At 40.9% G+C, this 26905-nt stretch overlaps 3 protein-coding genes across 7 annotated transcripts; 1 reads left to right on the top strand and 2 right to left on the bottom strand.

Annotated features, from left to right (window-relative positions):
- Nucleotides 1-704: 704 nt before the first annotated feature.
- On the bottom strand, nucleotides 705-8130 carry LOC121641170 (PILR alpha associated neural protein). Its single transcript, XM_041987143.1, has 6 exons — nucleotides 7429-8130; nucleotides 6878-6927; nucleotides 6290-6693; nucleotides 5842-5920; nucleotides 2844-2990; nucleotides 705-2225 (listed from the first exon to the last, which is right to left on the bottom strand). Exons 2-6 carry the CDS (start codon nucleotides 6886-6888, stop codon nucleotides 2204-2206), a joined length of 663 nt encoding a protein of 220 aa, XP_041843077.1. The 5' UTR covers nucleotides 6889-6927; nucleotides 7429-8130; the 3' UTR covers nucleotides 705-2203.
- Nucleotides 8131-8154: 24 nt separating this feature from the next.
- si:ch211-154o6.3 (uncharacterized protein LOC563854 homolog) lies at nucleotides 8155-17047 on the bottom strand. Of its 2 annotated transcripts, none has more exons than XM_041987136.1 (13): nucleotides 16331-17047; nucleotides 13475-13593; nucleotides 12121-12365; nucleotides 11661-11784; nucleotides 11298-11419; nucleotides 10749-10835; nucleotides 10491-10580; nucleotides 10101-10189; nucleotides 9233-9455; nucleotides 9029-9151; nucleotides 8730-8895; nucleotides 8445-8533; nucleotides 8155-8301 (listed from the first exon to the last, which is right to left on the bottom strand). In XM_041987136.1, exons 1-13 carry the CDS (start codon nucleotides 16418-16420, stop codon nucleotides 8213-8215), a joined length of 1656 nt encoding a protein of 551 aa, XP_041843070.1. In that variant the 5' UTR covers nucleotides 16421-17047; the 3' UTR covers nucleotides 8155-8212. The 2 variants fall into 2 exon arrangements, with proteins under 2 accessions (XP_041843070.1, XP_041843072.1); XM_041987138.1 differs by having other exon boundaries at nucleotides 16877-17047.
- A 20-nt stretch (nucleotides 17048-17067) lies between these two features.
- Nucleotides 17068-26659, top strand: znf384b (zinc finger protein 384 b). Of its 4 annotated transcripts, none has more exons than XM_041987139.1 (11): nucleotides 17068-17272; nucleotides 20064-20131; nucleotides 20283-20511; nucleotides 20923-21036; nucleotides 21510-21664; nucleotides 21747-21835; nucleotides 22428-22652; nucleotides 24535-24702; nucleotides 24850-24928; nucleotides 25055-25213; nucleotides 25358-26659. In XM_041987139.1, exons 2-11 carry the CDS (start codon nucleotides 20069-20071, stop codon nucleotides 25730-25732), a joined length of 1656 nt encoding a protein of 551 aa, XP_041843073.1. In that variant the 5' UTR covers nucleotides 17068-17272; nucleotides 20064-20068; the 3' UTR covers nucleotides 25733-26659. The 4 variants fall into 4 exon arrangements, with proteins under 4 accessions (XP_041843073.1, XP_041843075.1, XP_041843074.1 ...); XM_041987141.1 differs by having other exon boundaries at nucleotides 17068-17304; XM_041987140.1 differs by having other exon boundaries at nucleotides 17068-17379.
- Nucleotides 26660-26905: the final 246 nt, after the last annotated feature.

Here is a 26905-nt window from a genome sequence, read left to right as displayed (position 1 = left end):
TCTTGAGTTGTTTGTGAGTGAAAGGGGGGTAGTTAAAGCTTGGACCATGTGACCAGTGACTCTGCATTTATGAGTTAACACCTAACTTCTAAATGAGCTGTTTGTCCATCGTGGCTATGGACTAACGCAGCATCTCCTGGTATGTATCTTGTACAGCCATTAAAACTTCCAAGTGGAACCCAGCCAATCAATTACACTGATTGATCAGTAAAATGCCCAGAGGAGATGGAAACACTGGCTGCACAGCAGCCTGGTGGAGAATCTCAAAGCACTGGAGTGGCATTTCTCTTCTTGTGCCCGCCCTGATTTTATTGACATTTGTTTGAAAAACTATACTCAGAGGAAATTCTTGCTTAGCATCCTGTTAATCTTTCTAAAGCAAGAGGAATCCATATGAGGTGAGGAGATAAGGAAAAGCTTCAGACACAACCAACCCGCATTATTCTTCACTCCCTTTTCAGCTGCTCTTCAGTGGTAAAAACATGATTGGCACATGCGGGACTTTTTAATGCCAAGTCTGTGGTTCGAAATCAATGCAAGGCAGTGGACTCAATGTTCACTTCAGGGAGAGAAAGATTAGGAAACACGAGTAGCTATTAAAATGCACAGTGTAAGCTTTATCCTTCCCATAAAGCACTGCGGATTGCACCGCTCCCAGGGGAATTCATTCAACATGCACTGAAATAAACAGATAGACACAAAGCTAAAATGCCAGTGTTGAGTCTTTATTGAAGTTTCATGGTACAGAAAGACCACATTTCTACAGGAAAGCTACTAAAAATCACAAGACTGGATATCTGGATTGTACGAGCTACCATGATGCCACCAGCACAATGTTTGTAGAGGAAATGTGTTTAACTGGGAAGGTTCATGTCTCAAAGCTGCTTTGAAAAGCTGCCAAAAAACAAATCTGATATTTGGCTTTGAAAGGTTCTGTAAGACCACTTACTCATAGGTAAAATAAACATTTTATAAATATCTTAATTGAAGTAACTTTTACAGAATTCCTTACTTGAAACATGCAGATTCACTGGGATACAGATATGATGCTTCATGATGTACTGCTTTCATTTGATGCACCCAAGATGGCTAATAATGATAAGAAGGGAAATGATTATGGTGTTACTTTTCAGATTAAGATGCAAAGCTGCCAAAGAAAGAAAAAAAAATGCAGCCATAACACCAGTCCCTTGATCACGTGTGCAGTTCATTGATACTGATTTCTATGACAACACAAATCTGTCTTTTGTTATGTATCATCCAAACCTTTGGGAAAAATGGACTTTTGAATGATTGCTTTGGCCATTTGTGCTATGAATATTTGATCTCCACCAGTGGAAGTACTCAATGTTTAAAACATCTCTACACAGTCCGGAAGGAACAAAGCTTGCTCGCAAAGGTTCGACAAAGAGGTGAACGTCAGCCAGATAATTAAGAGAACAAATCATGAGGAAAAACTGAAACAAAGCAGACTCCTCTACATCTGCAGAGGAAAAGAGCCACACTATTTGCATTTCAGGCGCCCAAAGCGGGGAATAAACAGCAGTTTTTGGAGCGTGACATGTTAAACACATTGCCTGTTGGCTACAGCCGTGCCAAACAGCTTTGTGAAATACCCCGTTCAGTGGTGGGAGATGCTGAGAATGGCTTTTTAACCATTTACAAGCCAGACACAAATCCGCTAAACTGAGCTAAACTTTAGTGTTGTTTCATGAAAAAGAACAGTCTAGTGGATTGGCATCAATACTCTGCAACTGTATTCATTTTCATTGGTTATGGAAGCACAGGTTGGATATCTCAGGGGTAATGGGATGTTGCATGGTTGTTAAACTGCTTGTTTTTGAATTAGTCAGAGGGTTGAAAATCAAAGTTGTTGGGTAACTTGGCAGAGCTTGGGGCCATACAAAGGCTGGAAAACAAGGAACAAGTCACAGTGATGCACATAAAAGAAACACCAAACACAAGGAGGGAGGGAAGGAGGGAGCGAGCAGCCGAGAGATGAGCTTGGATTTTCTTTTTTTTCTTTTTTTTTTTAGACCTCAGGGAAGCCGAGGAGCTTTGTGATGGCTGGATACCTGGGTTCCCTGAACTTGTTTCACAGTTTGAGAGAAAATAAAACAGCGCTGCAGGCACACCCTCTGGTCCTGTTGATGTCTTTCCTCAGGCTCCGTAGAAACGTTAACCATATGGAAAAACAGCCACCTCAAAGGTTCACAACTGGGATCCTGACACAGCAAGAGAGACAGAGAAGATGAGTAAGAGCGGAAGAAAGAAGGAGGGCAGCAGGATTTTTGGAAGCTTGGGAGCCCTGTCGATGGGAGAGGAGGAGAGAAGTGGAGCCCAAAGGCCTGAAGCTGGCATAGTGGTGTACATGGAAACGGAAAGCTTCATCACAAGGGAGAGGGCGGAGGGGAGAAGAAACAGAGGAAAGGCTGATGGTGTGGAGGAAGTAAGAGGAAGCAAAAGAGTGAAGCTCTATAATTATCTTGATTGAGATTAACTTTAAATACCTTAGAATAAAAGCATCATTTTATAGATGCTTGCTAGGTGTCTTTTCATAGGCCCACAATGACTCATCTGGATAGGGAGTTTAAAACACTGATACTTCTTAAGCAGCACCAACTCTTAGAGTCTGAATATTCTACAGAGAATAGTGATACTGCCCAATTATACTCTATGCACATCCTTACAGTGCATGCTAAGAAGTAATAAGGCTGCTCACACATACCCAAAGAAGCTAACTTGAATCCAGCGGTGCAAAGAGACACACACATGCACATCAAACTCATGGACTCAAGACACACAAACACAGACTGTGCAGAGTTGTTGAGGCGACTCATTACCTCTCCCTGTCGGTGAAGGAGGAGGAGGTGCTGTGCAGCGTCTGCCTGCTGTCCTCCGAAGCGAGGGAACGAGGGAGTGCGAGAGAGAGGGGAGGGGCCACGCCACGGGAAAGCGGGGGCGGATGCTGGGAACAGCTGCGATCGTAACTGGGAGAGAAGGATGAGAAGGGAGGATGTGTGAAAAGGAGGAAATGATAAAGATGAAGAGTTGATGAGGAAAACAAGGGGTCGGCAGAGCAGAAGAAGAATGATATAAGGTTAAATGGAAAAAATAAATATTATTAGTAAGAAAGAAAATAAGATGACAAAAAAGTTTGAGTTTAAGTGGAAAAGGAGAGGTTCAAATGAAGGGAGGCATACAGAAAGTGGAATAAGCAGAGGAAGGGAACGTGGGGATGGAAAGACAAAGTCAAAGAGCATCAGGAACAGCCGAGCTATTTAGTATCAGCGAACACATTACCCTGCCACTGTGAAAGAGAATTAGTGCACACATTGAACTCATTAAAACACTGTCAGAGGGGTGAAGGAGGCAGGGTGAGAAATGGAGGAGACAGCACTGTGGGATGACAGGAGGGAGGGGTCAGAGGGGGTTAGGTGGAAAGGATGCAACAAGGGGAAGAAATGAGCAGAGGGCTGACGTACCACTAAGGTGTCATGCCATTACTTCAGCAAGGAGAGTGAGTTATTGTGAAGACACATTGGAGTGTCACATTTTCTGGCTCTTAAGGACACTTTGATGCTCAACAAAGCTGTTCTCACAGCCATAAAGCCACCCTGCACACTCATCTTTCCTCAGTAACACCTGTCCTCTACTGGATGACTCCTTCTCTCAACATATACACACACATAGTGATACACAAACAATGTCACACTTCATAACGCTATCCACACTGACAAATTTAGGGCTGGGAAAATCACTGAGCACATATGCTGCTCTTCTATAATCATAATGAACTGGACGCTGGCCAATTTCCACTATAGGCCATGATTTCAGTCCATCTGCACCCCCTTCCCATTCATTTCACGGCACTTTTCGCCATCTAACACATGGCGTTATTTACACATTTATGACACTGAAGCACATGCCAGTCTATAGAGAGGGCTCTGCCGCCATGTCTTCTGTCTGAATCCCTGCAATTATCTCTGTTGTAACACTACTTTTGATCCACCAGTAGTCTGTTTTTTTTTTCTCCATGGCACAGCAGGGGCTAGTGAAAGTAAGTTTTAGAAACAACAGAGAAGGCCAGACTCAGGAACAGAGAGAAAAGAGAGCTTATTGTGTATCAGCTCACAGCAAGCCTGAGGATTATCTGTGGATCTGCAGCCGGACTGGTGGTGCTGGGAGAGATAGGAGACCAGCGAGGGAGATAAGAGGAGTGCCGGCTGTGCAAAGACAGGCAGTGTTAAAGTAAGAGGAGGGAACACGTGTATCTCAGACAAAGACAAAAATCCATGGGAGGCGGAGGCAAAGGGGACCTGAGGGAAGAGAGGAGTGTGGGAGCAAAACTAAGATTAAGAGAGAGTGTTAAAAAAAAAAAAAAAAGCGATGTGAGGGGGAACAAATTATCAGGCAATGAAATGAAAAATTAGGATACAATAGACAGTGGGGCAAGACAGACAAGAGGACTATTGTGAGGAAGAAGACAGTGAAAGTGTAAATGTGAGAAGAGAGTGTGGGATGAGGGGGGAGAGGTCCCAGTGGTCAAATAAGCAGTCTGTTATTGGTCTGATCAGCAATGTGTGTGTGGTTCACTGCATCCCATAGAAAACACCCCTTTCCAAGCTAATAGCCATGTGTGTGCAAGGACTTCCTTCCCAGCATGAAAACGTAACATATGCAGAGCTCCTACCCTGTGTTTACTGTGGTGTTTTCATGCTCTGAGAGGTTTAATTGCAGGTGGGCTGTTAAAGCACACTCACTCTTGTGAAGCCATGCTAATGCTCAAATTCATAAAACAGTATATCAGAACAGTGTTTTTTGCTTGCATCCCCTATCTTAACGGTTATGGCACATGTTTAATCATTGCAACACTAATGGCTGTAAATGACACATCTGTGCCAACTGTGACTTTCAGGAGCACAAGTGTTGTTAATAAAGTCATTAGTAAGCAATTACTCAGCTTTCACTTGAGGGGGGGCTATGCAGAATCATTACATAAGTATCGATGACAGTTTTAAACATGACAAGAGCAAAATGCAACTACTATCCTCACCAAAAGCCACAATTCTGACTTCTTTATTGATTCCCATACACATAGACCAAACATTTTCATCTTTCAAGAGGTAAATAAAATAAGAAAAATCTTTAATTCCTCTAAAATCTTTTTACGTATACAGGCTGATCCAAGTAAAATCCAAATGTTCTTGAAAACTTAACTATTTTCAACCCCTTTTCACTGATTTAAGACAATTAGCAAATGAGCAAAGCCCGATTAGTCCATTTAAGATAGTTTTAATATTAATGAAGTGCAATTATCCCGTAATTAACCAGATAAAAGCTGGGAAAAAGTAGCCCCATTTTAAGTAGCACAGTTATGTTTTATTCATTGCATAACTCCTCAAGTTTATCTTATAACTCCTTAGTGGGATTCTAATCCTCAATTTGGGAACTAAGCAACTCTATAAGTGACCTCAACACATCCTCTAGACAAATACAAATTGCCATTACTATCAGTAGGTCTACAAAATAGTCCTGTATCACACATCTCGTTTAACCCTCCCAATTTTACAGAAGCTGAGAAATCCACAAGGCTGATATATTAATGGAGGCAGTTGTATGTAGCTCATACTCATCAGTGCTTTCTAACATAAAACTTTTTCCACAGACACCCCTGAGGTGTTTTAATCAGGAGCAGCAAGTTAACACCCTCCTGCTGTGGGACAGGTGTCCAGCTCAAACAGAGAGCTGGTCAATTATGCATTATTGCTCAGCAATGCCTACTTTATGTTAATGTATTCATATACAAAAGGTATTGAAGAAGAAAGTTCAGGTTCCTACCAGAGTTTTGCTGTAATGACGACAGCTGTCAAGATGAGCAGTGAGGAGATGGTCACGGTGACGTAGAACTGAGGGTCCACTGTAACACACACATACACACACACTCATGCAGTTATCTCAACTGTGACCATGTATAATTGTATCCAAAGGAGATTAAAAAAAAAACTGAGGTATATAATGTGCACGACTGAGGTCTCCATCTTTAACAACAGTCTAGTGATGGCTTCTCTGCATTTTGCAGCTTTGACAATGCAGTGTGATGAGTGATGAGAAGTTTATTAGGCATTCCCCACCACAGACACAGCCAGCTGCACACAGCAGGGTGTCAGCCTTCACCCTGGTGACAGCTAATTCCCTGGAGGACTCCTGGCGTGTGTGGGCTCACATGGACATCAACTTAAGGCAATCTTTATTTAGAAATCCTTCATGTGCATCTCCTGAAGCCCACCTTCCTCAGGCTCCGTCTCCTCCGCCTCCGTCCCGCCATCTTCCACTCCTTCCTGGTCCCTGGACTCCAGCGGTGTGTTGGGATGCATGCCTGAATCAGTAAAAAGCCAGTCCTCAGGAGTGGCAGTGCTGGCCTCCTGTTGTTCCTCGTACAGGTGCAAGTGGTCAGTTTCTTGGCTGGAGAGGAAGTGGTAGGTTTCATCCTCCAGTGGCTGCGTAGGACCCCACACCACCGCCCACAGGGGGGTGGGTGTGACCTGGGCCGTGACAGAGAGCTGGACTGACAGGGCGTCCACCTGCTCCTCGCCCTCACTGTCGTCACGGTTACAGGTGGAGGGTTGTGTCACCAGAGCAACCAGGAGGAGGGAGATGATGGCAGTGAGTCGTGCGACAGGAGAGATGGAGCTGGAAAAGGTGGAGGATAAAGAATGAGAGGTGATGGAGTAATAGAGGAGTTATCAGAGAAAACTCATAGCCCATAGGTGCCCTGCACAACCTTAGCAGCTCAGACATTGATTCCCATGCCAGCCATCAATCAGAATGACATTTTATGCATCTGCATTCCATACTCAGAAACTATCCATCTTACCATCTCTCCATCGCTTCGCTCTGTTCACTGAGACTCTTCTCCGATCATCTCTGTAAGATAAAATAGAAGGACAAGGGAGAGATAGAGAGACAAGAAGGGGGGAGGGTCTTGCTTCTTAATCTTTTTTGCCAGATAAAAAGCATGTAAACATAGAAACCAGCACAAGTACTGGCACAAAGCCAACTCTGTCACCCTTTTTCAAGAAAGAAAAAAAAAACATACACAGACTCCCCTGGGTATCTAAATTTAACACTTAATTATGCACCACATGTTTGCACAGAATCCACATCTGCACGCAAAACATCCAGAACTACACACTCATTGTTCTTTTCTCACACATATTTACCATGCACACACCTGAGCACAGCACATTAATCATCATTAGAAGCGTCATGCACAGAGCCAGGACTCAGTAAGGCACTTTGAGCAGAGACGGGTAACTTCTCATCAACAACTGCTGCCCAAATGCCACAGAAATGTCACACAGGGACACGCGAGAACACCGGCAGACGGACACAAACACTCCGACATATATCAGTTATCATGCTTACCTCTGGCAGTGGAGAGAGGGAATGAGAGAGGGAGACTGTGAGAAAGGGGGGAGATACAGAAAGCAAGTGAGAGGAAAAAAAGCATCGGTTGCCGTAGCGACTGAGACATGTAGAGTCTCCTAGAGTAAGAGAGGAGAGAGAGAACGATGTAGGGAAGGGCAAGAGACTGTAAGAAAGATTTAAATGCTAATTATGTTGTTTTAAAGAGTTCAATTAAATGGACATAGAGGAAAAGAAATGAATTTGACACGGCAATAGGAATGATACTGAGAAAGATGGTAATGAGATCATTTTGGAGGCAAGAGGTTAAAAAAAAGTAACAAAAAATAAAAACTCTCAATGATGTTTGCAAAAGCAACAAGGACACCCCAGAGCAAAAGAGACAGCAAAGAGGAGGAGCAGAAGAAAATAATGAGGGAGAAAAAGATTTGCATTCATTTAAACAGGTTGCACAGGGAGAGAGGAGCAATGAACTGGTGTGTCAAGAAGAGGCAGGGTCACGGGAAAGTAATAAAAATATATAAATATATACAGAAAACAAGAGATGCAAATTTGGAGGTGAGAGTCACAGTGTGACAGCTTTTATTGCATGTGGAAATAATTACAAGAAAACGATCTGCCTATCACAGACACACTCATACACACACACTCCATCCATATGCTCCCACTCTAACAGTCTGTCACTTCACTCCCCTGCACCCTGCTTCGCTGTCCCCACCCTCCCACCCTCCATTTCCTCTTCATGGCTGCAGGCCGTGGTGTCCTCTGCACGAGAGCCCGCCGCTCATTGGAGAACACAGCGCAGCCACGAGCTGGACCCTACATCCTCAGTGCCGCCAGGCCGGCTGTTTTCTTCTGCTTCATCCTCGTAATCTAAAATTGACAAGGGTTCCTTAAGGATTTATCAAGACATGCATCATCTAAAATTAACACAAGAGTGTTAATTTCTGCAGTTTTGTGTGCGTCAGTAGACGAACATGTGACAACGTGTGAAACTGTGCCCTGTGTGACTCTACCATCAGTCTCCTCGTCATCCTCGGTGTCCCCCTCTGACTCTAGCAAGCACGAGTCCATTCGACTGTCTCTCTTTACTGTGACGTCACCCCTGTTGTTAACATTTAGACCCACAGTTAATTAAATACAATATCAATAGAAGTGACTAAACCTGTTAAACCTATTTGAACATATAAATCCCAGCGTAGTCTCAGAATTAAATGCGTTTGACCTAAGAGGAATCATGAATATTCAAATAGGGAAGAAAACTTTTTAAAGTCAGAGGTATTGGCAAGTATTGCACCCACCTCTGCTTCCCAGAACTGGGGAGCTGCTCCCAAACAATAAGGTCGCGACCTCCGGTGACCCAGCGGTGGTCTCCGCTCCCGGTGGTCCATGCAGCAAAGCAAAGGATCCTAGGAGCGGTTGGCCAGGTCAGAGAGGCCAGATACCTACACTGAGGAAGAGAGAACACTGGAGAGAAGAGACAGCGATTAAAGGATTGGAAGTCAACAGAGGAAAACAGAGTGTTTTCAATTTAGTTTTAAGTTCTTAGTGTTTTCACGTTCTAAGAACTTCTGGCTGCACATGATTTATTCTGACTCACAATTAAGCATGCTCTCTCCATTTGCCAGGTCATAGCTGGAACCAATTAGCAGCCCTCCTGTCTGGTGAACACAATCTGTTACCCCAGTGATGCTGCAGTGATTGGTCAACCTGGACATCATTCCTGTGATAATTAGACAGATGTTAGGTGGAAGGATTATGGAGATTTATTTGTTATCTGTGTCCATCAAACTCCAGAGCTCACCTGTTCTCCAGTGCAGGATCTTAAGCCACGCTCGACCATAAGCCAGGAACACTCTGTCGCCCCGCGGGCTAAGGGTCAGGCGCCCACCCGGTTCCCCACCTAAGTCCGTCACCTGACTGCTCCAGTGTTGAAGGAGCCTCAAGGGGTCATGATTCGAACACCGGTTCTCCCACACAGACACCCCTCCTTCAGCTGAGCCGCTGAACACCAGCGGACCCTGTGACTGTGGAGGGCATGAGAGATACGGTTGTCATGGTGATTTGAGTCCTTATCCATCGTGTGTGTGTGTGTGTTTACATGTGTGTTAGGGAGAAAGGAAAAAAGCATGTATGTTTGTGCAAATGGAAAAGACGTGTATGAATAGTTTCAAGATGTTTCTGTGCCTCTGTTGGTTATAAATGGATTGTGCGCTTTGCATGATAAACAACAAAGAGGATGACAATGATGTGCTGTGCTTTAATGCTTTAGGCATATTATGATGATTGTAAATTGAAAAAAAATATGCATATGCAGCTCTGGGCTTCAATATTCATAAAACCTTTTTTTTTTTTTGCTTAAAATACATACAGTATGCTCTAAAATTGGATGAGCTCCACGGCTTACATCTCAATGAACATCTTTGATTTCCTTTTGAAAGCAATAAATAAGGAAAGCGTGTGTAAGGATAAAAGTGCAGAAATGTACTCATTTGATTTCTTAGGAAGAGCTTTTTTCACAAATTACCAATCAAGACTTCTAAAACATCTTTAGAAAGCTTCTAAAGCATGTCTTTGTGTCAGCCACCGGATGTCTAAAATAGGCTGAAAAAGACAACGGCTTGAGCAAACTGGAGAGCGTGTCGTGGTCAGCAGGTGAATGACCCACACACCTGGATGGAGGTGACTGCTTCCTGGTGAGCATTGACTGACTGGCAGTTCTGGAAAGTATGCCAGCTCCAGGTTTGAACTTTCCCTCCATCTGCAGAGTGGTAGAATGTGAAGTTAACATGTGACGACGGGGAACTAGCAGTCATTATTGTTGGTCTTGACTGACCCACCTGGGACTGAGTGCTGAACTGGATAGCTACTACACTAGCTTACTGGTGATGCCACAGTAACAAACTCACCATAGATATTGATAAAAACATAAACACAAAACATTGCACATACATGTAGAAAAACAGAAGGTACAAAACTGATGTGAAACAACAACTCCTGGGTCCAATTATTTTGTTCACCTTCTGTCCTCCCCAAAAAAAAACAAAAAAAAAAAAACACACCTGATCCGGTAATGATGTAGCCGTCCTCTTCTGGCACAAAGCAGAGCGCAGTCACAGCATTGAACGTGTAGATAGACTTAACACACTGCCCTGAAGGCAACAGCAAAATACTAATTTAACCAACGGGATGCAGGCCATCAGTCACACAGGCATACAGTCATTATGATGTGCACATATTTCCCAGAAAGAATCGTGAAGCTCAATAAACTTTAATATAGATTCATATACAGTATGTATATCTGTGTGCGGTAAGCATACCAATGCTCAGGGCCCAGATCTTCACATAGCAGTCTGCAGAGCCACTCAAAATAAACCTCTCTTTGTCAGACAAAGACAGCGACCAGGCTGGTGAGAGGACAGATAGACAAAAAGCAGAGACATGAAGGAAAATAGATCAAACCGCAGGTAGATATAAGTAAGTGAGGATGCACAAAAGGATAAAAAGAGAGAAGAGAAAGAGGCAAAGAGAGAATACACATCATAGTAAGGTAAAAAGAAGGTAAATAATTAGTTGATTAACACAAAGTGACTGTGGTGCGACTGAGCTGCATCACTAATGCGCCACACTTTCACACTTGGTGTTTTAAGTCGGGGAAGCAGGTGGGGAGGAAGTGTAGGAGGAGAACTGGAGCGTCAAATGATGGAAGGCTGCCTGCTTCAGACAGACAGCAAACTCTCAAAACTGTCTACTGAGGTTATCTCTCACTGGGTCTGATCTGATGAACTGCTCCTATAATTACCAGGCCGCAGGACACAGGCAATACTCAGCTGCAGTCAGCTCACATGTGTATCTATGTGCATCCTCACCCAGTCTCTTGCAGTACTCAGGGGGAGGCGCAGAAAGACAGGTAACTCCTCCAGTGTGACCACCCAGATTCTTGTGCTCCGTTGCCGTGGGAACGTGCCACACCTTCACTGTTGTATCTCGACTGTGATGGTCATAGCGAGAAAAGGAGGCAGCAGAGTGACAAGGACAGAAGGTGGTGAAAACAAGCCAAGTTAAAAGCCGTTTAACATAAACCACAAGAGATTTAAGTCGAGTGTGCAGGGCGGGGGAAGGAAAGCAAATACATGTCAGACAGCCAGGGAAAGAGCAAGAACCTATTAAGCAATAACTCAGGTGGAAGGTTCACTTTGCACATCCATTATGCAAATTATGTGCTGCTTTACCTTCCAGAAACCACCAGGTTGTCAACAGCAACCACGCTGGTGACTATGTCATTGTGACCCTCCAACAGCCTCAAGCGAAACCTCGCCTTCTCCCAAGACGCTTTGAGGGATGTAAACGCCGCTTCTGTAAAAGAAATGATTTGTGCAATTAGCAGTGTTGACTCATCAGCACTCTGGCTTGTTAATCTACATGATTTTTCAATATGGATTAAACTGCTGCTGCCAAGTGTGGGGCTAAATTAGCTCTAAGGATACAAAACGTGGGCTGTTTTTAGGCAAGCAAAGCAGCCTGGTGGTTTAAATCCTGGTAACCACATGATCTTGTTAGGGTTCCTTGGGGCCTACACGTATAATCTGATTTTAGATGTTCATCGCAAATTAGGGCACTACATTGCTCTTTTAACTGCCTGTGATAAAGCATAATGACCACCCTCTCAATAACTGTTCTTAATTAGCCCACCTTCCTCTTGCAGTTGCTGCTCTGTGTCAAAGTCTGGACGGTTTCCTGACACGTCTCCTCCATGATGCGGTACCTTGGCCGGCTCTGTTGCCTCCTGTAATCTGACTATCTCTGCTGCATTCCCTACTGACTCCCTCTGCCTGGCGGCCGGTGCTGGCGTTGCTTGAGCTTTGGATTCATTTTCTTCCTTAAGGATCTTGGAGGCTGGAGGTGTTTGTGATGGAAGGGCCTCAGGGGCATCCTCTCTGTGCCAGAGTAGAAGGCAGGAGCTGAATGAATAATCAAAATACATAGTGCACACAGCATCCTCTATGACATCGAAACCTGTGAAGGACTTCAAAGCCCCTGACTAGCAAAAACATTACTTCTTAATAAGTTCCTGTCTTTGTGTCAAAGAGTAAATCAGTCTCACAATACTGTTCCAAAGCTTTGAGCTGCCCTCAGTTTTTTATTTTTTCTTTTCAGACTCTTTTGTAATCTTTTAAAGCGCTCTTAAAAATTACTCTCAACTTTTCTGTAGGCCTTCAAATTTTTTCGCTTATTATAAATACAGACCTTACATTGAACGAATGTTGTTTTTCTTTTTTATTAAGAAATTTAAAACCGACTTAAGAATCTTTCAAGCATAGATAAGCACCTAACTCAAGGGATGAACCAGTGTAGTGTTTACCCATAACACACAACTTAGCAAAAAAAAAATGCTTAATTTGTATCTTTTGAATCTTTATTACAAGCAATTAGTGGAGACACACTGACTGGACTAAAATCAGAGGCAACAGTCTTATGGGGTGAGGTATCCCAGGAGCCTCAACCTCAACATCATCAAAGCACAAAGACAGAGAACAGAACAAAACACACCAACATGCAAAGAAGATTTTTTGAAAGTCCTTCATGAAGTCTGGAGAACTGTTCCTGAAGACTACCAAATGAATGTTTGTCTAAAAGGGTTCAGGCTGCACGGAAAAATAAGTTGGTCATACCGAATATTGACCGTGAAGCTCATTAGAATTACACAAACTCCTGGCTTTTCTAACAGCATTCAAAGAGATAAATAAAGGCTCAAAACTTTGGCATAGTATTGTATGTCCACAACTGCTGATTTCTGTTATCTGCACAAAGCCTGTAGGGCTCAACAGTGAAAGATGGTGTAACTGACTAATGTTTACACAACACATTATGAACATTAGAAAGTTCCCTTTTATAAAATCATTACAGTATTTGACCTCCAGTGTCTTTGGACAGACATACAAAAAAAATCAAAGGCTTCAAAGTGAATGCTGTTGCTATTGAAGAGTTATGTTTCTCTCTAAATGCACCCCCCCCTTCAACTGGTACCTCTCCCTCACTTCCTTACACTTGTCTTTTCATCTTCTCCTTTTTTCCGTCTCCTACAATCCCAAGAGTTTGCTGCAGGCCAGAAAGCTGCAGCTGAAGCTCAGCCAATCTGGAGCGCAGCTCCGCCTTCCTGGAGATCTGACAGAGAAAAAGGCATGAGATTGGTTGTAAACCAAGCTGCTAAATCTACAAGTTGTTTATATGCACTACCAACATACTCTGCCTGTCTTGATTTATTAGGCTGCAGCTCGAGACATACGCTGTACTCCTGTCTGATTGGGAGCGTTGAAATATGCATGACTGAGTAAATTGGATGTCAGGTGTATATCAACTGCCTGTTTCCTCTTTTAAAGGAGTGCTGAATCAACTTTGGATGGTTTATTGCACAGTTTGTATGTAAAGTGCTACTCTGCATCTGAAAACAATTGTGTGTCTTTAGAGGTTATGATGGAGTTTTGATGTTCCTGGTTTTTCATCTAAATTATTTTCCGCATGGATTTATTGATTACAGCTTTGTAAAGGTTGCAGTGTTTCACAAGACATGACACATTTACAAGACAAAGAGAAAACACCCAAAGGCATGCCGAGTTGCACTGTGGGAAATGTATTCTTTCGGCAGCAGAATAAGCTTTGATCTAGTTGGGATTTTATTTATTAATTAACCATTTGCCCAATAGACCTACATTTATTTATTTTTTCCAACCCTTATTAGTCTTTAATTTTTTACTGGAAGCATACACTTCAAGCAGTTGTAGCTAAATATTTCATAAGAAGCTAATTAAGAACAAAAAAAAGAGTTTTCTACCCAATAATCTTGTTGGTTCAGAAATTAGCTTCTCCACTAGTTGTCCTTGTTCTGCAGACAAATTATTGTTCTGTTTGGCTTTAATTGTGTGTAGTTTAGTTTTAATTAACTATGTTGTTTGTTTCACTGGATGAATACATGCAATCATTTTTGTATGTATGTGTACATTTGAACTGTTGCTGTTAGGAGCAGCCACCTGGTTTGGCCAGAGCACTCTTGTGAAAGAGATTTGAAATCTCAACTCCTGTTTCAGTAAAGTTTCAAATAAATAAAAGTATAAGTTTACTGGTCTTGCATGAAAAAAAAACTACAAAGTAACTTGCTAAATAGCTTTTTCCTTTAAAAAAGCTATTTCATATTTTTTGGGTGAGAATTGTTTCATTTTCATAACCGTTATATCAAAATTTAATTTATTATATTACTCCATTTAATATGTTGAAAATAGCACACATATATTACTTTTCACTGGCTGTTACATTTCTTTCATTGGTTTTATTTCAAATTTGACATCAGTCTCTCTGAGACACTCTCGTTCACCTTAAATTCAACCCAACATTTCAATAAATTCAGCTTAAAAAAGATATTTTTTTGGTAACAGTGTACCAGACCTAATAAAAGTCCTAATATTTTGCTATCCACATTTTTGTCAGCAACAACAGATGGCTTGAGATCATCCAAACTACTAATAGAGTCTTGTACAGCATCATATTTGATGCACATAGTCTACATATTAAATATCAAACTGAAAGGTTTTTCAGTTTTTCCCTGTAAAAAAAAAATGTGGAGATCTAAATGAACTGTAATTTAGTATAGAGAAACATATAATTCATTCATTACAAGTTTAAACACTTTAGACAATCATTAGGAAAATTTTATGTTTCTTAAAATCTGACTGGTGCCACCCCAAAATAGAAATTTAAATTCTAACAAACATTCATTGAAAACTGACCTTTATTCGGGTAAACCCCAGATTCCCAAGTGCAAGTGAATGCAGCATGTAATGTACTTTTATATGTTGTTCTACAGCAGCACTACCAGGGTCTTGATGCTAATGTTGCCTTCATGTGGCAACATCTCATCAAATCCTTGCATGGGTAACAATATTTTACTTTCCAAATGTGTTTATATTTTATGAAGAGGAATTTAAAACCACAAAATGACCAGATGTGATGACCGTGCAAAGTTAAAATGGCCATTAATGTTGAAGAAACACTGATAAAACTTGTGATTGGCCTCAAAGGACATTTTTCTCTGACTCTGAAATTAATGGGTCATTGTGTAGAACTTGATAGCAGGCTGTTGGATCTATTTTATTTTAATCAGGTGTGTTAGAGCAGGGAAAGGAGTTTAACATCCCTACATTCAATCAGCTAATTATTTCCTAAAATCTAAACCAGTTTTTTAAGGTGTCCTTCAGCCATCCTGTTTCTGCTAAAAAAAATGACTGCTGTGTTTACATTTGATGAGACATAATCCACTGTAAAGAAATACTAATGTTATTAGGGGCATACATGATTGATATATTATAGTTTTGTTTAGTTTGTTGTAATGAGTTGGTTCAAACAGAGTAAACTTGTGGCTCTGAACATCATCCAATGTGCCTTACCAGCTTGCACTACATCGATATTAATCATCTTCTACCCAATTAGAAGCTAGAGGAGCAGTTCAGCAAAGACAAATCACTGCATCACTATTTTTTAAAGCATCCAGGTTGTGCCCTTTAACAAGCAGATGTTTTCCTATTAATTATTTTTCGTAATATGCTCCTTTCAACGTATGATCCTCTGATCTAATAAGACCCGAGGGCAAAAACTGTCAAATTATTCATTGCACTGTTATCATTAATTCATGTTAATCGCTGCCTTTATGATTCAAATGCTTTCTCCAAATATAACAGGCATTCCTTTACACTTTGCAGTATATTTAAAACAAAATCTCGATGATCAACCAAATCTGTTACTGGATTATGTACTGATCAGGCAACTCTTCAGGTCTTGTTTTTTATTTGGGCACTATCAGTCTCTCACGCAGATCATCTGAAAGGGAAAGGAAAATTAAGTGTTTCTGTACCTTGTATCTCTCCTCTGGAGTGAGACTGATTTTTATTTCCAGATTTTCAATCTGTCTCAACTTCTTCTGCAGCTTCCTCACCTCCCCCATCTGAAGCTTTGACGTTTTCTAAACAGCCACCGGTTTTAGAGTTGACGCTCAAATGTTCACAGTGCGCCACATGCACAACATTATTACTCAAAACACAGTCGGGTGTGAATTAAATTGTTAAAACTGTATTTGCCTGGAGAGCGGTATGTGCTCAGGAGACGTGTCGCCGGATGTTGACAATACACTGAAACTGCATAGCTGTCCTTACAGCGACACCATGTGGCCTGTTCAGGATGTTAACGTGAAAACATTTAATAAGTTACGAGTCATGTACCGAGTTTGTGCCACTTCATGCGCAATAAATAATTGAACTGCGGCGGGTTTGATTTGTGATGGTGTTAATTTACAATCGATGACCTAATTAAAAGTCACTTCGATACCTGGAGGACAGACAAAGGGGTGCTATACAAATGCATCTAATATATTTCCGATACCACGCGAAGGCATCATTTGTACCTTTTCATCTTCATAACTTAAAGCTCTCACACGACAGTCAAATTATGTTAATTTCGATCACATGTGATCCAAAGTCAGATTATTGCTGTGGCTAAAACAATAGCCCACTGACCGAGGACAGACAGTTTAGATAGTTTCAAATCAACTGTCCGTAAGATACCGGAAGTGACATCAGCACATACACACTGCTTTTGTCTGACGACCTTATCCGGAGGAAGTGAAGCCCAGACGAGCCAGCTCGCTCACAGGAAAAAAAAAAAAAAAAAAAAAAGAGTAAGCGAGAGAGAGTGAAAGTAACGTCACTGATTTGCGGGAATTTTGACAGAGTTGGACCCTGGGTCCAAAAAGTCCCGGCCCTTTCGAGCTCCGGGGAGGAAGACGGAGTCGTCGGTACCGGTAAAACGCCACTATTCTCCATGCTGTCGCTGGTAATTTTTCGTAGATAGAGACGACTCTGCGGCTGCCTCTCCACCCGCTCCCACAGCCGGAAGTCTGTGTGGATGGTCTGTTGGGTTTTTTTTTTTCTTCTTTTCTTTTTTTTTTTTTTTTTTTTTTTTTTTCGCTATCCTTTTGGTTTTTTTTTTTCTTAGCTTGTGTTTTTTTTCTTTCAGGCAGTAGGGCATCATAGACTCACAGTCTGCTAACTGCATGTTAATCAGCACGTCAGGCCTGATTAACTACAACATAAGGGACCGAAATGGAGTCCTGCTGTTGAGCTATTAGTTATTGAAAACAAAAACATCGATCATATATTTAGCGTTTATACACATGTGTGTTTTGTAGCTCATTCGGTGAGTTTTGACTTATCGTTTCAGCTTATAGCTAATTAGCTGGATTTGTTGTGAACGACACTTAACATCAGACAGGAACTATATTTAGCACATTTAGAGCAGTTGGAAGATAATTACCATATTTAATAACACAAAGGGATCATACATCCTAATAAAAATGTAGGAATTGATTCTTATTAGCGCCAAAAGCATTTATAATGACAGAGACCGACTAGAAAGGTTATTTTTGTTAGATCACGGATCGTGTCATCGCGCAACTTTAAATGTGTGTGTTATAAAATATTAATAATTGTTTTTTCTGTTTTTGATGATTCTAATTTGGTAAGACGTTGCACGGCTGAGCAGGCTGCAGCTTTACTAACATGGTTTAGCAAGCAACTGGCCCCAGAGCCCCAAACCCTCAGGGGCCTTCAGTAACCTGTTTCACCCTCTGACTGGAACTTGACTGGCAGGCTTTTCTTGGAAAAGACATTTTGCTTGTCACTGGAGGAAAAGCACATTCATGAATACTGAGTATAATGCTGAGTTGACTTTCTCTACCTTATTTTCTAGGTCCTAGTATGGTTTGTTGGGACCTTTGCTAAACTGACAGGTTTCTGATATTAATATTATTAGTAAAATATTTTTAACTTCAAGATAAGACAAAATGACAGCTGAGAAAATTCAGTATTTTAATCTAAACTGAAACATTAATTACATTTATACAAAGGATATATTAACCCTTTAATCCCTATCTCCCCTTACAGAGGCTGAAAAAAGTATAGACTTAATAACCTACAATGAAGACATAATAAAACAATAGTGTTTATATTCATCTGTTGCTCAAAGACCCTGGATTGTTAGACCCTAATGTTTACTAAGCACTGAATGTATATTTAAATGCAAGCATTAATCTTTAGAGATTGATTTTATTGTTCATATTTATCATCTTTGTTATTGCAATTTTTTTTTTTTTTTTTAGGTAACGTTCCTTTTATTTTAGGGATTCAGGAGTAGTGGTCATCTAGCCATCCAAAAGGCCCCATAGCCCTGTTTTAGGACTAGACAATCACTCCTCTTTTCTCCCCCCCCAAAAAGAGTAGCCCATTTGCAGAGTGAAAAGATTGGGCCAGATGAGGTCAAGGAAACCCCCAAAGTCTACAATTCTGAGTACATTTACACGAGACACACACACACAGAAAAAAAAGTGAATTATGGTTTTAGTTGTCCCCAAACCAGACTAAACATGGATGTAAACATGGTAGCTCAACCAAAATGATATATAATCGAAGCTCTCAAAACTAGTCTAACACATCCAGATACCCTTCTGGATCAAATCCTTCCTGCATATGTGTTCATCTAGACTCAAAGACAGGGTTGTGACATTTGTAAAAACAGTGGATCATAATTTTACATTTATGTAGCTGGTTTCCCAAAAAAGTTGTTCTCAATTACTTTTTTCAAGTTTTTTTCTCAGATAGTTAAACATGTCAGAAATTGTGACTGAGAAGCATCCCACTAAAACTGGGTGTCAACTCGCTTTTTGCTTTGAACAGTGTTTCCAGACTGTTCTGTCTGAATCAAGAACTTATAAACACAGCCTGATATGACAAAATAACTTAAAAACTGTGTCTGTTTTGGCTATATTTACATGTATTATGATCTCCAATAGAAGTGGCAGAATGTCTTGTATGTTTTCTTACACAGTCCACAGCGTTGCAATGTTGGACATGCTTTGGTCAATAACTCAATTCTCCTCTGTTTCATGTATACTTGGACAAGGATGGTGGTCCAGTTAAATAGCCGGGATGGACACAGACCATAGATTAACTCAGCTGTTCATGCAGCAACGCTGATTATAATCCTCATAGATCAAGGCACACATTAACTCTAAAGCATTTAGTTTTCTTTTTCTTTAGGTTCAATACCGTGTAACCAATAATTAAGAACATTTTGTGGGCATTGGATGAAGTGTACCAGATCTCTTCAAGGTGTAGAGAAGAAACCAGTCTTGTACAGCAAGGCTATGAGGAAACTGATTTCCATCCTCTCAACATTTCCCTTTTTGCTATGAACAGCAACCCAGAATCACGACGGCTGTAAAGGATTAGCTGTCTGCTCTATATGCTGCTGAACAAATTATAAATGTCATGCCAGAGGCTTACACTTATCACAGTTTGCAGAAGGAGAGGAATATGATAGATGGAAAATGCTTTGATCCCATCTAACCCTTTTCACCCATAACCCATGTGGAATCTCCTCAATCAGCTCTTGCTTCTAATCCATGGCTGTTTAATGTGGAGGGAAGAGGGTTGTCAGAAAATTTAGATAATTTCCAGCTGAGCTGCATTGTCTCTTTATCTGATGTAGCACCAGGTCTTTAAAGCTCACACCTCTCCGCTTCTGTGTCTCTGCAGAAATAATGGAAGACTCTCATTTTAACTCTTCATACTTTTGGTCTCCCGTCCCCACCGTGCCAGGACAGGTAAGACTTCATAAGTTAAGCTCCAGCGATTATGGACTTTATTTCAACGCAAATTTGCATCAAGTCCATAAAGTTATTCCAAGCTATTACAACAAAATCTGAAAAACATTTTCACTGTTAATGAAATCAAAGGAAATCTTTCTCTTGACAGATCGAGAATGCCATGTTTCTGAATAAAGTGAAAGAGCAACAGGAAAAGAACGCTTCGTTCTCTTCTTCGTCTGCGTCCCACTACCAGACGACACTTCTCACTATCCCCACTCCTGGGTCCAAGACAGATGGAAGCGGGCAGGCTGGCAGTGCAGCACACATCCACCCTGCGCACAGCACTCAGAACATCACTGTGTTGCCTGTCCCCTCCACGGGCATAATGACAGCAGGTATGCTTGTTTCCGCACTGTGAAGCCTTTAGGGATGCCCTCCTCAGTTTTGGAACTAATACCGTGGACATAACATCTGATGAGTGGAGGAAGATTTCCTAACAGAAAAATGCCTAAGTTTACTCCTGACTAATAAAATAACAGCAGAGCGTTAAATGATTTAACTGATAAGAACAAATGTGGCCAACAGGAAAGCTTCAGGGTAAATTGAATGTCTGTGTGTTTCAGTTTGTGTGTGAGCCACAGGGCTTTCCTCAAAAGGGATTTGGAAGTCTTGTATAGTTTGCATAGTCCTTTTTGTTTTGCTGTTGTAACACTTCCAGGCTCAAACTGTCTGTTTGATGATACATTTATGAAATGAGGTGCAGGGCACTGTTCATGCTAGACTTATCTCTCTCTGTTTCTCTGCAGCTGGTCTGGTTATCACGACTCCTCAGGGAACGCTGGTCTCTCCCACTTCCTCTCAGTCATTTGTCTCTGGTCATACAGCAACAACCATGATTGTTTCAGCACTCCATTCTCCAGGTGAAACATGTATACAATATGATACATCTCATCTAATGCTGTAAAAAACAATTTACTTCCATCAACACATTGTACTGCGTGTGACGTCACATCTTCCGCCATGCAGATCACTTTAGGGCCGTAGACTGTTAATGCTTGAGTCTGACGGAGTTACATTCAAATTATAATGTGGAGAACCACCCAAAAAAAAAAGAAAAAACGGATCTCAGCAGAAAATCTTATTTGAGACCTGGAGTGCCCCTTTAAAACTTTGCAAAAGTGGTGGTCAGTAGTGAGCTATCCAAAAACTCCCGATAACCTCAGCTGAAAATTTGCCGACCCGGTTTTGAGTAGTCTCAAAATTCTTCTCTGGTTCTCCAAACTGGGAGCACTCCGACCACTTCCAACTCCACTTAAAGAAAAAAACACAACAACAAACAAACTATATAAAAGCAGAATATCCTTTTAAGCCGCAGTTGTCAATCTTGTTATAGACAAAAAAGAAGGAGATGGGACATCTCATGTGGTTGTCATGCCCACACCATCCAAGCGAGGGAGAAAGAAGAAGACAATGCTGTCCAGGGTAGCTCCTCTGGGTGGACCAGGAAATGACACATTAATACTGGCACATCTAACAGCTGGTGGCCAGGTGAGGGAATACCTATAGATAGAAAAAGGCACTTGTGATGCAATGAACTGGTAACTAACTAACCTACTAACTTTTTTAATAGGTGTCTTTGCAGCATCATACTGGAGAACCATATGAGCTATCGCATGAAGAGGACGGCCATGGCCCAAAAGATAGCACTAAGACGTACAGGTACAGTGAAATAAAAAGCACCTACTGTGCATCATTCGCTCTGGCTGCATAGATGTTCAGCTTTTATAGATGAGCTAGGCCTTCTGACACACACAGCGACATTCTTCTAAACACTCGTCTTTGCATGTTCTGGCAGGACATCCCAGCTTTGTAGCAGATGGTTGGTTGTTTCCTTATAACAAATACATCTCTGTGTCATAGACCCTCTGTGCTTCTGCACACATTGGACATGAGTCCACCCTCTCCTGTCTTTTTTGTTTTTATTTAGCATGCTCTTCCATTTTCTATATTATCTGTGCACATTTCCACTTAAGTTTTTACTAAATTTCCCTGTACATATTTCTTTGTTATCTGGATACGTCCAACTTTTTGTTTAACCCACGTCTGTCTTCATTTATTTCTCTCCCCTTTTCATTTTCTCTCATCTTTTTTTCCTCACTTCTTATGGTTTTCCTCCTCCTTCTAACCCCCATCCTAATTTTTCTCTTCCCCATCTTCTTTTCTTGTATTCCTTTTTTCTATGTGGGTTTCCCTTCTCTTCGTACTCGTTCTTCCATCCCGCCCTCCCATTTCTGTGTTTCTCCGCCTGTAGGTGCCGGATGTGTGCGGCGACCTTCTTCAGTAAGTCTGACATGCAGATCCACTCCAAGTCGCACACAGAGGCCAAACCTCACAAGTGTCCCCACTGCGCCAAGTCATTCGCCAACTCCAGCTACCTGGCCCAGCACATCCGCATCCACAGCGGGGCCAAGCCTTACACCTGCTCCTACTGCCAGAAATCTTTCAGGCAGCTCAGTCACTTACAGCAGCACACACGGTACTGCAGACCTCCCCTTCCTCCCTCCATTACCAGCCCCATACCATACTCCCTATCCTCTCAACTTGTCCTGCCAAATACCCTTAAAGGCCCAGACTCCTGTCTTCTTCTTCCTCCCGAGGAAGACAGCAGAGTGGTGTGCAGATGCATATTACATGCCGCTGTTCCATCCAGTGACCTTTCAGAAAATTAGAATTTAGATTAGACCTTTATAGCTCTGATAGAAAAACAAAACAACATAAAAAGATTCTTTATAATTTATGCGATAGTAAGTGTTTACATTAAAATGCATGGAGTTGTGTTATTCTTAGTCATAAACAAAGAATATGTAGCTTTTTTATTCTTTCTTCATTTGTGTTTGTGCACAGTTCTTGCTTTTCTGCATCCTCATTCACATGCTTTTCCACGCTTTTCTCTGCATGTTCTGTCATTTTTCCAGCTACTGCTTCATACATAGGCACACACATTCGGAATTTAAAACACACTTTTATAGGTTGACTTAGTCCCATTGTTCTTCCATGTTGAGTATCCCACTGTGTTATTAGGCTTCCTTTTCAATGCTTTTCTCACTTTGTCCATTGAATGTTGAAACGATAGAAACATTTTACCGCCATGCTTTGCTGTTGTGCTGTTATTTATAGTTTGTCTTTTCTGACTATCTTCATGCCATTTTCAGTCATTTCTGGAGAAATGTTGCTCTATCCTTAAATAGTTATTAATTTTTCACAACCCTGTTTCCAAAAGAGAAAAAAACAGAACTGTAAAGTGCAAAAAGAAATTAAATGCTGTGATTTGCACATCATGTAGAAAGATAAGATAATCACACTAATTGTATTTGACTATAATTGCAACTATCTGCAATTCAGTCATTTCACAAAATTGTCCTCATTCACCTGTATGCAGTTGGCTGAAACTGATAGCGATGCAATGGCTTCATGTTTTTATGTCCACTGTTAGAGGTGACACTTTAAATGTTGACTTGTCTTACCTCCATCCGCTGCTGTGGACACCTGCCCATCTACCTTGTGTAATCTTTCATTTAGTCTTTACAAAAGGCAAATAGAAAATGTACTTTATGTACCTTTATTTTAACGTTATTATTAGTCATTGGCTTTTAGTCTTGATGTTTTTTATTAATTAATTTCTATTTCATTCTAAAATATTGTCATAAAAATGTACAAAGTTTAAATCTTTAATCACAGATATTTACCTTACAATGGACAACAAAAATTCTATTTCTATCAGTCCTAGGCTGCATGCTTTATTCCAAAGCTTTATATTGTTCAGATTTTTTAGTGTTTTCATAGATCCTAATTACTAATACTAAGATACTAATTTCTTGTGTACTAAACCACACTATGCTCGTTTGTGTTCTTTCTGTCATCTGACTTCCAGACATGCAACAGACCTAAATTAGCTGTGAGATGTTCACCTTTTTTTTTTTTTTTTTTTCCACATTATGAACTTTGAGATTCTGTAAAATCATTACATTCTGTTAATTAGATTTGATACAGTGTTAAATGTTTTGGAAACAGGGATGTGTATTAAAATTTTTTATGTATTTCTGTACAACTTATAATATTCTAATCTGAAACATCTACTTCAGTTTATTCCGGTCGATAAGATTAACTTTTGATATTATTTATTATGAAATGTGAGATTTAAAATTGCAACCAAATATGGTGTTTCTCTGTGTTTTAGTTAGTGCTGCATGCTTTAATTTCTGTCTGGAATGTTTTTCCTTAAAATTTTGGATAAATCTGAAGGGAATTTATTGCATATCTATAGCGTAATCTACAGTTTAGAGGAATTTTTTTTTTTCTTCGTTTATCCTTATAAATCCTGTTTCCATTTCTTTTACCCTTATGTCTGCCTTCATTAGGAACCACACAGAGTCAAAGCCTCATAAGTGTCCCCATTGTACTAAGTCATTTGCCAACTCTAGCTACCTGGCTCAACATATCCGCATCCACACCGGAGTGAAACCCTACACCTGCTTGTACTGCCAGAAGTCTTTCAGACAGCTCAGTCACCTTCAGCAGCACAGCAGGTAAGTCAAATGCTGGTCTTGGGTTTCTCCACTGCCTGCGTCTTTTTGTAGTCAGGTAAGGTCTCCATGAAAGTGATAGGAATCTACGTATCTACATGTGTGTTTTTTTTGTTTGTTTTTTTTTTTTTGTTTTCCTTTATTATTCAGAATTCACTCCGGAGATAGGCCTTACAAGTGCACCCAACCAGGCTGTGAGAAATCCTTCACTCAACTCTCGAATTTACAGGTGTGAAAGAACTTTGTGCTCTTCTTGTGCATGTAATGTGTTTTCACTTCCTCACACAACACTTCATTGCACTGTGAGTTTTTAAGCTTTATTTCCCCCCTTTTTCCAATGAATGTTTTCTCCCAGTCCCACCGGCGTCAACACAACAAGGACAAGCCCTACAAGTGCAGCAACTGCAATAAAGGATACATAGATGCAGGAAGCCTGGAGGCACACATGACCACACACACTGTCAAACATGCCAGGATCTACTCGTGTGGTCTCTGCAGCCGCACGTACACCTCAGTAAGACAAATGTCCATTCCTGAAGAACATTACTACATGAAACACTATGAATCACCTCACTGGCATCAGACGCCTGGCAGCTACTTTACACCATGTAGTCATGTGTCCAATGTTTCCCCTCTACCTATCCTCCCCTCATCTCAGGAGACGTATCTGGTGAAACATATGGAGAAACACAATCCAGACCATTTGACTGCACCACCAGTGGTGGCAGCACAGCAGAACCAAAGCCAGGCCCTGGGCCAGGCTGGAGCTCAGAGTCGGAGAGAGAGTGCAGATGGAGGATCGAGCCGATCTGGGGGAGCAGGAAGTGGAGCAGCAGGGGGAAGACAGCAGGGGCAGAGCAACTACCCCCAGGCAGAAACCATCCCATGTCCTTTTGACCTGCATCAGTATAAGACTGTGTCTGCCAGTGACATCCAGTACAAACCAGTCAGTGTAGCTGACATTACTTCCCACAAGGACCTCTGTCTCACTGTGTCAGCCCCCACCATTCAAGTGGAGCACCTCAACTCTTAGGAGTGGTCAAAGGCACAAGTGTGGGAGTTATGTGGGGAAGTTAGAATTAACTCAAAATGAATGGAGAATGGAGAGTCGAAGGATTAAAGCAATACTAACAATACAGAAGCTTTGGAACTTGTGACTGTGCCTGAATGATGATTTGAGGCAGACGGGACAAATCATATGCTGACTCAGTATACTGAAGGCTGTAATTCTTTTTTTTTTCTTCTTCTTCAAAGATTATCTGTTTCTCTTGCAATATTTGATTGGTTTTCTTTTGCCTACTTGTCCTGTATAGAAAGTGCATGTAAAGTCTGCAATAAAGTATGTTTCAGTCCATCATAGTGATGGTTTTAAGAAAGGAAGCATCAAAGAGACAATACTTTGTTTTATTGTTAACACCTTCTGCTCTTCCATGCAAATACAAGTTTGACCATAGCAACTTATGATTTCTTTGTGGAGGAAATTTGCAGTTAACTGTAATGGTACATTTTTATACTTTCACATAGACTGAGTTTTTGCATCAGTGTTCTTACCTCTGCTATGATGTAATGTACATGCTTGTGATCTTTTTAACCTTAAAAGGGACATTGAGATTATTTTCTTTTCAAGCAGGAAAATTATAGTTATCAAGTACATAGAGTTGTATGCCACCAATTTATAACGTATGATTGTGCGTTAAAGGATATGGTTACCCACATAATGAATTCAAACTTAACTGCAGGCCTTCACATGACCTCTGGGGAAGTGACGAGCCACTTCGTGTTTAATGTAATCCAGTGTACTGCTTTGTGTGTATGTCCAAAATTAACGTTATCCAAATGTGCTCTTGCTATAATACTTATACAATAACAATGTTTATAATACTTCTTTACAGACATATTAACATTTGAAGTTTGTGCAGTTTTTCTTTCTGCTTATAACACAATAAACCTTTAAAAATTTTTCCATTTTTTTCTGTTTGATTGTATTAGCAAATAAAGTATTCCCCAGAGTGTCAAGACATGGGTATCCAAATCTCTTCCCATTCACTGATAAAATTACTTTCATATTCCGCCTTTGATAACGTGCTGTTTGCAATAATTAGCACACACACACACACATATATATATATACATATGTATATAGTAGGAGGATATTTAATGACGCCAGATTGTCAATCCGTCACCTTTGCTTATGCACATCCTGAAT

Source organism: Melanotaenia boesemani, chromosome 6 (genome assembly GCF_017639745.1).
Source record: "Melanotaenia boesemani isolate fMelBoe1 chromosome 6, fMelBoe1.pri, whole genome shotgun sequence".
NCBI classification, from domain to species: Eukaryota; Metazoa; Chordata; class Actinopteri; order Atheriniformes; family Melanotaeniidae; genus Melanotaenia; species Melanotaenia boesemani.
Note: the sequence above shows the minus strand (reverse complement) of the source record. Positions and strands in the feature narration are given on the sequence as shown.

Excerpts from the sequence above, each read along its gene's own strand:
- LOC121641170 (XM_041987143.1), bottom strand. Across the intron at positions 2,991-5,841 it reads GTCATTACAGCAAAACTCTG|TTACGATCGCAGCTGTTCCC; the intron begins GTAGGAACCTGA and ends CTTCTCTCCCAG. Across the intron at positions 2,226-2,843 it reads TCCTTCACCGACAGGGAGAG|GATCCCAGTTGTGAACCTTT; the intron begins GTAATGAGTCGC and ends TTGCTGTGTCAG.
- si:ch211-154o6.3 (XM_041987136.1), bottom strand. The coding sequence starts at position 16,420 with ATGGGGGAGGTGAGGAAGCTGCAGAAGAAGTTGAGACAGATTGAAAAT. Across the intron at positions 10,581-10,748 it reads GATCTGGGCCCTGAGCATTG|GGCAGTGTGTTAAGTCTATC; the intron begins GTATGCTTACCG and ends TGTTGCCTTCAG. Across the intron at positions 8,896-9,028 it reads TGGAGAGAGCATGCTTAATT|TGTTCTCTCTTCCTCAGTGT; the intron begins GTGAGTCAGAAT and ends TCTTCTCTCCAG.
- znf384b (XM_041987139.1), top strand. The coding sequence starts at position 20,069 with ATGGAAGACTCTCATTTTAACTCTTCATACTTTTGGTCTCCCGTCCCC. Across the intron at positions 20,132-20,282 it reads TCCCCACCGTGCCAGGACAG|ATCGAGAATGCCATGTTTCT; the intron begins GTAAGACTTCAT and ends TTCTCTTGACAG. Across the intron at positions 25,214-25,357 it reads GCAGCCGCACGTACACCTCA|GAGACGTATCTGGTGAAACA; the intron begins GTAAGACAAATG and ends CCCTCATCTCAG.